The 15,355-nt window shown below is 44.6% G+C and overlaps 1 protein-coding gene across 8 annotated transcripts in view; it reads left to right on the top strand.

Moving 5' to 3' along the window:
* Positions 1-15,355, top strand: part of LOC126993473 (uncharacterized) — a 68,879-nt gene that overhangs the window by 20,452 nt on the left and 33,072 nt on the right. Inside the window, exons 1-4 of one of the 8 annotated variants that reach the window (XM_050852614.1) lie at positions 830-2,015; positions 7,166-7,293; positions 8,233-8,399; positions 14,871-14,971. The exons of 2 other annotated variants lie outside the window; for them this stretch is intronic. In XM_050852614.1, the coding sequence (XP_050708571.1) occupies positions 7,273-7,293; positions 8,233-8,399; positions 14,871-14,971 (289 nt within the window). In that variant the 5' untranslated portion in view covers positions 830-2,015; positions 7,166-7,272. Of the gene's footprint in view, positions 1-791; positions 2,016-7,165; positions 7,294-8,232; positions 8,400-8,741; positions 9,162-14,870; positions 14,972-15,355 lie in introns of those variants that run through there. 5 more of the 8 variants (XM_050852609.1, XM_050852616.1, XM_050852612.1 and 2 more) reach the window with 5 other exon arrangements.

Raw genomic sequence — 15,355 nt, forward strand, 5'->3', positions numbered from 1 at the left:
CCAAAACATACATGCCTAATTTTATGTTTATATCAATGTTAAAAAGGTATTGATACAACTGAATAAATGTTGTACATCTGGAAGTAGTACTCGGTACAGAGAGACACCCAGATTGAAGGGTGCGGAGTGACTATGGATTGTTGATACTAACGTTCTTCCTGCGGTAATAATAATTGATGTATGTTGCTCATTCTTTCACAAGATATAATAGAATAATAGGGGCAGTTTTTGGTGGCATAAGAAACAATTTATGTTTTATGTGAAAGGAAGGAGAAGTAGTCACAATATGATACAAAAATGGAAAACTAGCATTTTCTTCCACTCTTCTTGCATTTCACGTAATACCCTCATCAGAAGTGAGGTAGAAGCCAAACTTCATATACATGTACTGATAGAGTATTTCATTGCGAACCATTTGATATATAACACATGTATTTTTTGTCCAAAATAACTCTGATTCCTGTTAATAAAATGAAGTGATTACGCAAAAATTATTTTTCTCACTTTTTTTTTGTAAATCGGTCTATATTTTTTAAGTGATACCACAATTTAAAACCACAAACTACCTAGGGGTGTTCCAGAGGGTCTACCCAACGATCCTATCAAGCCAAACCTTATCTGTAGGGGGTATTGAACGATTCCTAAATTTCACGGACCCTGCTGCTGGACTACAAGAGGAGGGTATCAGGACACCTCTCCTCCCGAAATTGACCTCTCTTTTTGGACACTCCCTTGACCTCTATTCAGGAGCAGTGAGTAGAGGGCTTTTTTTTTTTTTCTTTGTGCCCTTGAACTGTCTCCTTAGCTGTAAAAAAAAAAAAATCCTAAAACACATCCTAGCACCCTGTCTTTGAACCCATCCTAAAACCCATCCTAGCACCCTGTCCTTGAACCCATCCTAAAACACATCCTAGCACCCTGTCCTTGAACCCATCCTAAAACACATCCTAGCACCCTGTCCTTGAACCCATCCTAAAACACATCCTAGCACCCTGTCCTTGAACCCATCCTAAAACACATCCTAGCACTCTGCCCTTGAACACATCCTAAAACACATCCTAGCACCCTGTCCTTGAACCCATCCTAAAACACATCCTAGCACCCTGTCCTTGAACCCATCCTAAAACACATCCTAGCACCCTGTCCTTGAACCCATCCTAAAACACATCCTAGCACCCTGTCCTTGAACCCATCCTAAAACACATCCTAGCACCCTGTCCTTGAACCCATCCTAAAACACATCCTAGCACCCTGTCCTTGAACCCATCCAAAAACACATCCTAGCACCCTGTCCTTCAACCCATCCTAAAACACATCCTAGCACCCTGTCCTTGAACCCATCCTAAAACACATCCTAGCACCCTGTCCTTGAACCCATCCTAAAACACATCCTAGCACCCTGTCCTTCAACCCATCCTAAAACACATCCTAGCACCCTGTCCTTGAACCCATCCTAAAACTGTTGTGATACAGTGACTTTACCGTACCCAACGTTTATGTTTCTCGCAAGACACATGAACCACACCAAGACAACTCCACAAAAAGACACACAAACCACTTACCACTAATACAGCAGGGGTGCCTGGCTTTCCCCTACAAGCACCTCCCAGCGTTACAACGATAATCCTAACAGGCCTGATAGTAATACCTAGTTGTAATCACTGTAGGAGGCACTTATCTTTCGAAGGGTTTCAAAAGAAGTGGTCTCTTGAAGTAAGTTCTGGAGGAGTACTGTTGTCCTCGAGACTAAGTTTAAATCAGCACTGCCGCGAGTTAATATGGGGCGAAAGCGCTGAGGTGTTGTTAGCTTGAGAGCAGGTGATGTTGTGGGCCGAAAGCCAACCATGTAGGTCAGAAGGGGTATTTTGAATTATCCTTGCCGCAAGGGCAATTATTTATTATTTCATGAAAGGAAACACTGAACTATTGTTATTCCTTTCATGGTAAATGTGTTTAGTCTTCAGGCAGTGAATACGATGATACTGTCTCGGTCTGGGAGCCGATGAGCGAAGTATGTAAGTACCATCCAAGGCTTATTTGAGCTCAGACGATACTCTTAGTTGGCTTGAACTCTTGGCCCGAGACTAGTTCCATAAAGGAAATCGTTAATTTGTCTAATCCCCTGGTTAACTGACCTAATTCCTAACAAAACACATCCTAGCACCCTGTCCTTGAACCCATCCTAAAGCACGTCCTAAAACACATCCTACCATCCTGTCCTTGAACCCATCCTAAAACACATCCTACCATCCTGTCCTTCAACACATCCTAGCACCCTGTCCTTCAACACATCCTAAAACACATCCTACCATCCTGTCCTTCAACACATCCTAGCACCCTGTCCTTGAACCCATCCTAAAATCATGTCCCTTAGCCCTTCCTCAAACCCATCCTGGCACTCCCTCTTCCACCATTAACGGTAAAAAAATCCGAATGGGGTAATGTTACCAGTGGGGTTCATCAAGGTTCAGTTTTAGGCCTGCTTTTATTCATTGTCTATTTCAATGACATAGACAATGGGATAACTAGTGACATAGGTAAATTTGCAGATGACACAAAAATAGGTCGCACTATTAGGACAAGGGAGGATGTTAGAGCACTGCAGGAGGACCTTAACAAACTGTCAGCTTGGTCAGAGAAATGGCAGATGAGTTTTAATATCACCAAGTGTAGCGTACTAAGTGTAGGAACACAAAACCCATTACACGGGTATAGTTCAGACTCCACATCGATAGGCAGGTCTAAGTGTGAAAGGGATCTGGGAGTGTTGGTGATCTCTGACCTAAAACTAAGGAAGCAATGTATTAGTGCGAGGAATAGGGCTAACAGGGTATTGGGTTTTATTAACAGGACGGTAACCAACAAAAGTGCAGAGGTCATTCTCAGACTCTATTTAGCGTTAGTTAGGCCACACTTAGATTATGCTGTCCAGTTTTGGTGCCCACACTACAGAATGGACATCAACTTGCTAGAATCAGTTCAGAGGAGGATGACCAAGATGATTCAGGGACTGAGGAACCTCTCATATCAAGATAGGCTGAAACATCTAAACTTACATTCTCTAGAAAGATGAAGAGTGCGGGGAGATCTGATAGAAGTATTCAAATGGGTCAAGGGTTACAACAAAGGCGATATAAGTAAATTACTGAGAATTAGCCAGCAGGATAGAACTCGCAGTAATGGATTTAAATTAGAAAAGTATAGATTTAGGAGGGAAATTAGCAAGCATACTTTTATCTAGTTTTTAGAGGCAGGAGCGATGGCCAGAGGACTGGTGTCTATTAATGTGAATGGTTTAGGTGGTGAGGAAAAGAGGAGAGTGATGATTGAAAATTTTTTAAATGTTAGAGTGGATGTGTTGGGAGTGAGTGAAACACATATTCGAGGAACTGGTGTGAGTGATGGTAGAGAGTGTACGTGGGAGGGTGTGACTGGTGGTGTTGTATGGACGGGGATAGATGAGAAGTATGGAGGCAGGAGTAAGGAAGGATGTGCTATTGTGATGTCTGAAAGAGTGTGGAATGGTGTGACTGATTATGGTTGGAAGGGATCAAGAATTGTGTGGGTGAAAGGAGAAGACTGAGAGAAAGGGAAGCTTTTTGGGAGGAAGTGAATGCATGTTTGAAGAGTTTTGAGAAAGAAAGGAAACTTTTTATGATGGGAGATATGAATGCTAAAGTGGGTGATGAATGTGTGATGGATGTGGTGGGAAAATGGGGGATAATGGAGAGTGCCTGGTGGATGTCTGTGCTGAGAGGGGAATGTTCCTAGCGAACACCTTCTTTCAGCACGAGAATATCCACCGATACACATGGAGGAGGGGAGAAGATAATGAGCAAAAAGGATTGATTGATTATGTGGCAGTAGATGAAAGGCTTAGAAAAGAAATTTGTGACACAAAGGTAGTAAGAGGAATGTTCGATGGATCTGATCATCTTGCAGTGCTGGCAAAGTTAAAGCTGAAAGAAAAGTGGGTGTTTGAAAAGAAAGGTGAAGTAAAAAATGAAATATTGAAGATAGAAAAGTTACAGGAGAAATAAATAAAAGATGAGTATAACCATGAGATGGCAGAGGCCTTAAGTGAAAAATGGGAAAGTGTAAAAGATAATACAAATATTGAAAAAGGTTTTGGAACATTTTAAGAAATAACGGTAAATACAACAAAAAAGTGTTAGGGATGAAAGTGGTGAGAGATGGAAAAAGAAAAGGAAATTCCTGGTGGAGAGAAGAGATAAGGAGGATAGTAAAAGAGAAAAGGGAACTTTTTAAGAAAACTCAAGAAAGAAATGTGGCTAAACAAGTAAAAAGGGAAAGGAAAAAGAAATATAGAGAATGCAAAATGAAATTAAAACAAGCAATAAAAGAAAGTAAGAAGAGAGTTGATGAAGACTGGAAAAAGACTAAGTGAAAAATATAAAGGGAACAGGAAATCCTATTGGAAAGAAGTAAAAAACGAAAGAAATGCAGAAAATATCTCCTCAAGTAAAATAAATGAAGTTATGGATGAGCATGGAAAGATGTTGAAAGACGGGGAAGCTGTGAAAGAGAGATGGAGAGAATATTTCAAAAACTTAATGAATTTTGAGGGTGGACGTCCAGCAGCTGTAACAGCAGCAGTTTTGAGTAGAGGCAGAGGAGGAGTATATAAAGAAAGAACTATAACATATGAAGGAGTAAATCAGGCAATAAAAAGATTATAAAATGGAAAGGCAGCAGGAATTGATGGAATCACAGCAGAAATGTTGAAGTGTGGAGGAGATGAAGTCGTGAAATGGATGGTCAAGATATGTGAAGTAGCATGGGAGGGGGGGTGCCAGCAGACTGGACGAAAGCCATCATTGTCCCAGTTTACAAGGGGAAGGGCAGGAGAGGGGAATGTGGGAGCTATAGAGGTATAAGTCTCCTGAGTATACCCGGAAAGGTATATGGAAAAGTCATAATAGAGAGGGTGCAAAGACTTACAAAAGAGAAAATCAGTGAAGAACAAGGAGGCTTCAGGAAGGGAAGGGGATGTGTGGATCAGATATTTGCCATCAGGATGGTACTAGAAAAAATAATAGCAAAAGGAAAGAAACTATACGCTGCCTTCATGGATTTGGAAAAAGCTTATGACAGAGTCGATTGGATTGCATTGTGGGATGTTTTAAAGATTTATGGTGTGGGAGGAAAACTGCTTAGTGCAATGAAGTCTTTCTATGAGGATGCATCTGCATGTGTCAAAATTACTGGAGAAACAAGTGAACATTTTGAGATAAAAGTGGGCCTAAGACAAGGGTGTCACCATGGTTATTCAATATTTATATGGATGGTGTCATTAGAGAAATGAAGGGCAAAGTTGGAGAAGTTGGAGTAAGACTGTTCGATGAGGGAGGGAAGTGGGTACTGAATTCAGTACTGTTTGCTGATGACACGGTGCTCATTGCAGAAAGTGAGACTGGCCTACAAAATTTGGTCAGTGTTTTTGACAGTGTCTGTAACAGGAAAAAGCTGAAAATGTCAACAAAAGTAAAGTGATGGTTTGTGAGCAAAGTAGAAGTGAGGTTGTAGATTTTGTATGCCCTGAGAGTGGGAATTGAATGTGAAAAAGAATGCAAAATATTTTGAATGGTGAAGAAATGGAGGAGGTCAATGAGTTTAAGTATCTTGATCAGTTATGTGCAAGCATGGTGGTACGGAGGGAGAGACAAGAGAAAGGGCATTGCAAGGAAGAAGGGTGGTAGGGTCTTTGGGACGAATCATGAATGGCAGAAGTGTGAGCATGGAGGTAAAGAGGGATTTGAGAAATACAATAATAGTACCAACCCTCACATATGCAAGTGAAACGTGGGCCTGGAATGAAAGTCAGAGGTCTAGAGTGCAGGCAGTGGAAATGAGTTATTTGAGGAGTGCTTGTGGTGTGAGTAGAATGGATGGAATGAGTAATGAAAGTGTGTACGAGCATTTTGGAATGTGTCACAGGGGTGAAGGGAAGAAGTGTGGAGTGGTGGAAGAAGTGAAGCGACAGACTTTAAAGTGGTTTGGCCACATGGAGCGAATGGAGGAGAGTAAGATGACCGGAAGGCTGTATGTGAGTGAAATAGAGGGAGGGAATGCTAGAGGACAACCTCCAGTGAAATGGAGGGATAGGGTGCATGAGTACGTTAGGGAGAGGGGGGAAAGATCCTTGAGAAACTTTGAGCAGGCAAGGAGGGAGTGTCTGGATAGAGAAAGTTGAAAGCTCATCTGCCGTGGCCATCACCTGGTGGGAGCTCCTAGGAGCAGGCGTCGATGAAATGAATGAATGAATGAATTATCAAGCATTGGTTTAGTAATAGGGTTGTGGGGGAATGGAATAGACTCAGGAATCACATAGTTAGTGCAGGGACGATAGCTTATTTTAAGAGTAGACTGGATAGCTACATGGACGAGGATGACAGGTGGCAGTGAAGTGTGGGTGCAGTAAGGAAACAGGGTACTGGAGCGTACGCCCGTACCGAAGGTAGACGAGGATCAAGCCTCTACCTTAAACCCCTGAAACTACACCTCACCCATCGTGAGTAGTAGGGGGGATTCTGGAGCTGCCCCGTGTAGGCCACTCGGCCTTTTGAAGCTTCCTGTGTTCTTATGTTCTTCTTATGTTAGCACTCCTCATAACACCTTCCAGCACCTTTCTTTCTTCCCTTCTCAGCAGCCACACCCTTTAGTGCTGTTGATGCCAGCAGCACTGCCCCTCATAACACCTCCCATCATCTTCCTTCCTCCCCTTATCAGCAGCCACACCCTTTAGTGCTGTTGAGGCTGGCAGCACTGCCCCTCATAACACCTCCCATCACCTTCCTTCCTCCCCTTCTCAGCAGCCACACCCTTTAGTGCTGTTGAGGCTGGCAGCACTCCCCCTCATAACACCTCCCAGCACCTTCCTTCCTTCCCTTCTCAGCAGCCACACCCTTTAGTGCTGTTGAGGCTGGCAGCACTCCCCCTCATAACACTTTCCAGCACCTTCCTTCCTCCCCTTCTCAGCAGCCACACCCTTTAGTGCTGTTGAGGCTGGCAGCACTCCCCCTCATAACACCTCCCAGCACCTTCCTTCCTTCCCTTCTCAGCAGCCACACCCTTTAGTGCTGTTGAGGCTGGCAGCTCGCCCCCTCATAACACTTTCCAGCACCTTCCTTCCTCCCCTTCTCAGCAATCACCTAAGATGGAAGCCTTGGGTCTGCCTGGGTCCCTGCTGCCGCTGTGGTCACTCTCCCCGCCCCTGCCCGTGCTGCAGCCCTCAGCCCCGACCTCACCCTCATGAACTGCTCTGACGTGAAGGTGAGGAGAGTAGAGGTGTTAGTGTTTGTTTCTGTCCCTTTCTTCTTATCCTCTTCACTTGAGTGTCTTTGAGAACTATTTCTTATTTTTCATATTCGTGTCTGCTCATTATGGGGACTTTGATTGTGTCTATACCAGTTTTTACTTCCCCTTGATGCCCCTTTTATTGATCTATAATAATAATAATAATAATAATAATAATAATAATAATAATAATAATGTCTGGTATAGTTTTGATTCAGCCTCCTCTGTGTGTCCCTTAAACTACTGTAATGTCATGGTGGGAAGGGACAGAGGCATTGTGTGTGTTTGCAGCCCCTCCTGCTGTGTACTCCTGATTGCCTGCACCTCCCCTACACAGGAAACAGAGGGAGGCACCTACATGTGTTTATTAAGGTGGACAGCATGATTCTACTCTCACATGATAACTTCTTCAATGTGATGCCAGGGAATGAAGATGCAGCTAACTCTTGCATTACAAAGTTGGGCAGCTTGACTCTACTCCCCCTTTTTATCCTCACATATGATTACTTGGTCAACTTGCTGCCAGGGAGTGAAGATGCAGGCTAACTCTTGCGTTACAAAGCTGGACAGCATGATTCTGTTCCTATTTTTCACCCTCACTCATAATTACTTGGTCAACTTGCTGCCAGGGAGTGAAGATGCAGGCTAACTCTTGCATTACAAAGCTGGACAGCAAGATTCTGTTCCTATTTTTCACCCTCACTCATAATTACTTGGTCAACATGCTGCCAGGGAGTGAAGATGCAGGCTAACTCTTGCATTACAAAGCTGGACAGCATGATTCTGTTTCTATTTTTCACCCTCACTCATAATTACTTGGTCAACATGCTGCCAGGGAGTGAAGATGCAGGCTAACTCTTGCATTACAAAGCTGGACAGCATGACTCTATTCACCTTTTTCACCTGCATTCACAGGATCACTTGGTCAACATGCTGCTGAATAGTGGAAAGTGTGACGGTGGTGGCGGACAAGATCGCTGGCCCTTTCCACCTTGGCCATCCACCTCTACCACGAGTTGGCCCACCAAACACTCCACACCAAGGTTAACAAGGCCATCAATGTGCTCCAGGCATACCTCAAGGTTTGGCTTTACTCCCCTCGTTGTTTTGGTGGTGTAGTAAGTGTGGGTCAGGGATGTTGCGGGATTCAGTTCCCCTGTCTTTTGTCCCTCCCTCATCCCTGATCTCACTGTCCTTATACCAACAAGAACCAGTCAGTTCAAGGTCTGGGTATGCGGGTGAAGTGTTTTCACCTCAAGGAACTAGACGTCCCTGCCCTGCATAGTCTCAGGTCACCCTTGGACAAGGTGTAATACCTGATCTGTCTCCCGTGCCAGTGTCACGGTGAAGCCTCTGGGCAGCAGCAGTGGTGGATTGGATTGCAGGCAGAGGATCTCTTTATGAGACAATGGCTGGAGTTCCAGGGTCCTAGTCAGCTGGACCGTGCCTAATTATTTAGGCTTGCGGTGTAGAGGAGTGTGGCGACCTCTTCACTAAAAAGCCTCCCTGGGAACCAGTTGTCGGTGTGAGCTCCCCGTCCCTCCCTTCTATCGACGGTACTCCCATCCCTATTCTGCATAACAGCTGGTTCTTGTTTTCTCCTGAAAGAGATGTCTTCCGTGGGTCATTTGAGATTGTACCTCCCGGCTTCTAGGTGGAGTTTCTGAGGGTTTTTCTTATACTCAAGGAATATTTCAGCTTTTTTGTCTCTCAGGAAGGGCGTCTGATACTCTCTAGAGTTGGTGGAGAACACCTGGTGACAGGTGCCACCGGCCAGGCCTCGAAAGGGTCGCAGAGTTGGGTTAGACGTTTCGGAAAGTGGGAACGAATTGCTGATTCCTTTTCTTTCTTTGCCAGCTCTGCTCTGTGTGACTACACCGGCCCCATTCTATGGGACAAAACTTCAAGGACAATTGCTGAAAAGTGCCGGGTTGTGAAAGTCTCTCTCGTGACTGAGGCTCAGGACAAGCGATTGGTCTTTGAGGCATTTTCAAGACCCAGTGGGAGCGAACTCCCAGTGTTGGAGGCATCTAACACATCAGTATCTAATTTCCATGCACAATTTTTATCCAATTCAATTTATGGTCACACTTTAAGTTATTTCGAAAGCGCTTTTAATATTTGCCCTAACTGTTAACTCGCTTAAATTTCTAACAATGCCTTCGAACCTCCGTAAGTGTGACGTCTGTCCCGGACGATTTGCAGCTCAGTACTTCCAGCTGAGTAGAACTTGCCGCCTCTGCGTTCAAAGATTACAACTTCAGAAGGCTGTGACTGAATTTGTTTTAAGTAATGTGGCAGTGACTCCACCATCGATGGTGGAGGCCCTCCACCGAGACTGTGCCCTCTCCAGACGACCCTCCTGCTTCACGGGAGGACGTGTTACCTGCCTCACAGGTTGACGCCCAGCCTGCCTCACAGGCTAACTCCCAGCCTGCCTCACAGGCTAACCCCAGCCTGCCTCACAGGCTAACCCCAGCTTGCCTTACAGGCTAACCCCAGCCTGCCTCACAGGCTCACCCCCAGCCTGCCTCACAGGCTAACCCCCAGCCTGCCTCACAGGACAACCGCCAGCCTGCCTCACAGGCTGACCCCAGCCTGCCTCACAGGCTAACCCCCAGCCTGCTTCACAGGCTAACTCCCAGCCTGCCCCACAGGACAACTTCCAGCCTGCCCCACTTAACGCTTCTCTTCCTGCTTCACAGGATGTCGGGTTCCAACCTGTAAGGAATGGAGCCAAACCGAAGCAGGCAACCAAGGATTTACTGACCCCCACTACCTTCAATAGGTTCCAGGTGCTGGCAGACACCATGGAGGATGAGTTCGAGACTCGCCTAGTTGGGGACTCCATGGTGCGTGGCCAGCACACTCCTGCCTTTCCTTCCCTTACCATTCACTGGCACATCCACACACACCCATGCACACCTTACTGCCCCTATCTTCCCTGTCATCCACACCACCCTGGCACCACACCACCCATGGCCATCCACACACACCCATGCATGCCCCTATCTTCCCTGTCATCCACACCACCCTGGCACCACACCACCCATGGCCATCCACACACACCCATGCACACCTTACTGCCCCTATCTTCCCTGTCATCCACACCACCCTGGCACCACACCACCCATGGCCATCCACACACACCCTGGCACCACACCACCCATGGCCGTGATGATAAGAGTATAAAGAAAAATTGTCTTCTGATATGAATAGTCCACTGCAAAATAAAGGTCTGTCCAAGCATCTTCCACCTGGTTCTCTTGTCTGGTGTTAGTGTGCTCCATCCTGCCCCAACAAAGGTTATAATTCCACCTCTCCACCTGGTTCTCTTGTCTGGTGTTAGTGTGCTCCATCCTGCCCCAGCAAAGGTTATAATTCCACCTCTCCACCTGGTTCTCTTGTCTGGTGTTAGTGTGCTCCATCCTGCCCCAACAAAGGTTATAATCCCACCTCTCCACCTGGTTCTCTTGTCTGGTGTTAGTGTGCTCCATCCTGCCCCAGCAAAGGTTATAATCCCACCTCTCCACCTGGTTCTCTTGTCTGGTGTTAGTGTGCTCCATCCTGCCCCAGCAAAGGTTATAATTCCACCTCTCCACCTGGTTCTCTTGTCTGGTGTTAGTGTGCTCCATCCTGCCCCAACAAAGGTTATAATCCCACCTCTCCACCTGGTTCTCTTGTCTGGTGTTAGTGTGCTCCATCCTGCCCCAACAAAGGTTATAATTCCACCTCTCCACCTGGTTCTCTTGTCTGGTGTTAGTGTGCTCCATCCTGCCCCAGCAAAGGTTATAATTCCACCTCTCCACCTGGTTCTCTTGTCTGGTGTTAGTGTGCTCCATCCTGCCCCAACAAAGGTTATAATTCCACCTCTCCACCTGGTTCTCTTGTCTGGTGTTAGTGTGCTCCATCCTGCCCCAACAAAGGTTATAATTCCACCTCTCCACCTGGTTCTCTTGTCTGGTGTTAGTGTGCCGCACAGTTGAGGTTTTTCAGTCACTGCCGAGTGGCCTAAGACTACCCACATGCTGGCCTGAAGACCACCCATCAACCTGGGCTCTAGATAACCTCTCCAAAGAGAGGCTGAAAGATGAGTTCCGGGGGGCAGCATGGGCCAACACAAGATGGCGCCACTATCAACACTCGCCTGCGCCAGAACGGGCTGGGCCGACCATCAGGCCCCACCGGGAAGAAGCCTTGGGCTGACCATCAGGCCCCACCGGGAAGAAGCCTACCGGCGCAATAGGCCGCGACAAAAAAAAAAAAAAAAAAAATATTTGGTGTATTGAGGTCTTTGCAAAAGATAACTATAGATCCACAGTATTAGATTACTGTTGATATTCATCTCTGGTAATTTGTTAAGTAAAATATGTGGCTGAATTGTAATGAAAGCGCTGCTAAAATCTATAAATATAATTCTAACCTGTGAATTTCGGATTTCTAAATGTTCGTAAGTTTGGTGAAGTAAGGTTAACCCAGCATCCTGAACACTCATACCTTGACAATAAGCAAATTGCAAAATATCTTTCAAGAGATCTACGCTTGAACAAATGTACCTCTTCACAATGTGCTCCAAACATTTCATTATAATTGATGTTAAGGCTACGGGTCGAAGATCATTAAACTCCCTTGGGTGGTTGTTTTTGGGTACTGGAATAATCTCTGACATTTTCCACACATCCGGTACTGTACTCTGATCAAGTGAAGCTTGGAAAAGTTTACACAGTGGATCAGCAAGTTGCTCGGCACAGGATTTTAGTAGTTTAGAACCAATTTTATCGGGTCCACTTGCTTTTCCACATTGTATACGTTTCATGGAGTTCATCGTATCATCACGAGTTATTATTATTCGTTCTACATTGATGCCCCTAACCATTGACAAAATATTTTCACATTCAGTATTAAAATGGTGCACATCAAACCTTGCATAAAAGGAGTTCAAATCATTTACATGTTTGGTGGGTCTTTAATGACCTTTTCTTTTAGAGCCACTCAGTAGTTTACCCTGTCCAAGCATCTTTTGACTTATTTGACTTAAATAAGTTTTCAATTTTAACTTTATTTGACTGTTTAGCATCTAGTATTTTCCTATTTAATTGGCTTTGTATCACTTTACTTTGCATGCAGTCACCATTTATAAAAGTTCTCTTCTTTTCAATCAATAACGCTTTGATATCAGAATTTATCCAGGGTTTGTTATTTGGATAAATGCTAATTTCCTTAGTTGGAACAATCATGTTGGTACAAAAGTTAATTTATGAATTTAAAACATCTACATTTACATTAATAGAGTTGGACTTATTATACAACACATCCCAGTCTGTACAATATATGAATTTAAAACATCTACATTTGCACTAATAGAGTTGGACTCATCATACAACACATCCCAGTCTGTGCACTAATAGAGTTGGACTCACTATACAAACATATGAATTTAAAACATCTACATTTGCACTAATAGAGTTGGACTCATCATACAACACATCCCAGTCTGTACAATATATGAATTTAAAACATCTACATTTGCACTAATAGAGTTGGACTCACTATACAACACATCCCAGTCTGTACAATCAAAACAGCCTTGAAGACTCACCATGTGCTCATTATTCCAATCCTGCACCTTAATTTTCTTGCACAGTTTACATTTCAGAGTTTGCTTACATGTGGGAGCCAAAAACACCATATTGTGGCCAGATTTACCTAATTTAGGCTTTTGATAAGAACGATAACCGTTCCTTACATTACAATACATTTTATCTTAAATATTATTATCTCTAGTGGGGCAAGTTACAGTTTGCTGATACAAAGGTACATATGGTTGGAAATTACAGTGGTTAAAATCCCCCAACACTTTCATAATTCCTTCAGGATTTTCATTTTCGTATTTTCTAACACAATTTAGTGATAACTTACTCGCTATTGCCTCAGTGGCATCAGTCGGGATGTATACAGTTATAATCGTCACATTATTAAATTCACGTGGTAGGTAAAAAGGTCTACATGATATTACTAAATATTCCAGGTCGTCACAACAAAAATGTTCCTTTATGTTAACCTGAGTACACCATCTCTCATTTATGTACACCGCCGCCCCTCCTCCCTTCTGTTTCACCACGTCCTTCATGTCTCCCCTGACTATCAAGAAACCATCAATATTTACTGTTTCGTCAACATCCTTGTCTTCAAGCCAGGTTTCGGTTAATGCTATGAAGCTACTCTCTCGGTAGTTCCTTATATATTCACAGTTTGCTGCTAATTCATCTATTTTATTTCGAGTTGATTGTACATTACCGAAAGTTACTGTAGGCAGTGGTGTCCTTATACCCCGCCTCCTCAATCTCGCCTGCACTCTACCTCTCCACCTGGTTCTCTGTCTGGTGTTAGTGTGCTCCATCGTGCCCCAACAAAGGGTTCTAATTCTACCGCTCCACCTGGTTCTCTGTCAGGTGTTAGTGTGCTCCATCCTGCCCCAGCAAAGTTTATAATTCCACCGCTCCACCTGGTTCTCTGTCTGGTGTTAGTGTGTTCCATCCTGCCCCGGCAAAGGTTTTAATTCCACCTCTCCACCTGGTTCTCTGTCTGGAGTTAGTGTGCTCCATCCTGCCCCAACAAAGGATCTAATCCACCTCTTCACCAGCAGGTGGAGAGGTGGAATTAGAACCTTTGTTGGGGCAGGATTGAGTAGACTAACACCAGACAGAGAACCAGGTGGAGAAGTTTAATAAAAACCTTGACCGGGGCAGGATGCAGCACACTAACACCAAACAGAGAACCAGGTGGAGGTGGAATTAGAACATTTGCCGGGGCAGGATGGAGCACTAACGCCAGACAGAGAACTAGGCAGAAAAATGGAATTAGCCTGCATTAGCCTGAACAGGAGGAGTATACTAACAGGACAGGAGAGTTAGAGCATCCTAGGAAGGCCATAATCCTGTAGTGGACTGTTGATGGTTAACCTGTCCGCTGCGATTGTCAGGGATTTGTCCTTCGCTGGTAACCTGGTAACATACACTCCCAGGTCTTTCTCTGCCTCTGTGGTGGATAGTGGAGTGTTTCCCATGTGGTATTGGTGTGCTGGATATCCTCTCCCAAGGTGCAGGACTTTACATTTTCTTCATTGAATTATAGCAGACACTTTGTTCCACTCCTGTAGCTTGGTGAGGTCTTCTGGTAGGAAATCCACAGTCAAGGGTTAAACATAGTAATGTAATGCCATTTTCTTGCATGGGATGTGCATTAATACTGTGTAACCCTAATGTGAAATTTGTCATGTGTGAGAGGAATGAAAAGTCATGTTTGGTTGTTGTTCAGCAGTACAGTGATCAGGATCCTCAAGCAGACCAAGCACTGGGGTTTGGGAGTGTATTTTTTCTGTTTACAATTCTTTGCCGAACTGAAGGGCTTGCTCAACAGTTATTTAGCAAGACTGAATTAGTTTCCATTCTTGTCTCCAGTATACTGATGGACACAAAGAGGTGAAGCTTGTGGTTGTTGCAGCATCTTTTTTCTTCTTTCTACAAACACTGTTTTTCAACTTTCTTCTGCAGAGCCCGTCCAGCGCTGGGCCCGGCCACTGCAAGCCTTGTTGGGTCAATGTGTGGGAAATCAGCCAAGGTGGAGTTTGAGTCGGTCGGCCTCAACCATGAGGGTGCGCATGGAGTCATTGTCATGTTCCGTTGATAACCTCCTAATTGATTCATGTTGGTTGATGTTTCACTCTGATATTGCAGTAAATATTTAGTTGTATCATTGTGCATCATCTGGATAACCCCAAAGTGTTCCTAAGGTATAATGATTGAATGTTTTGACAAGAATATGAACATTCACTCTTAGTTAGTAAGAAACTGTGTATGTGAGGTATTTGTTTCCATGTTTTTTTTATTTTTATTCTGATTATTTCCTCACTCTCAGGCTGTGTGAGCGGCAGGCTGGCCGTGAGCCTTCCTGGGAGTGCTGGGCGGCCTGGTGCCCCGGCTGAAGGCAAGCGGCCTCCCTGAGACACCCAAAGACTGGCTGACACAAGATCTTGTGC

This window comes from Eriocheir sinensis, unplaced genomic scaffold, assembly GCF_024679095.1.
Source record: "Eriocheir sinensis breed Jianghai 21 unplaced genomic scaffold, ASM2467909v1 Scaffold618, whole genome shotgun sequence".
Lineage (NCBI taxonomy): Eukaryota > Metazoa > Arthropoda > Malacostraca > Decapoda > Varunidae > Eriocheir > Eriocheir sinensis.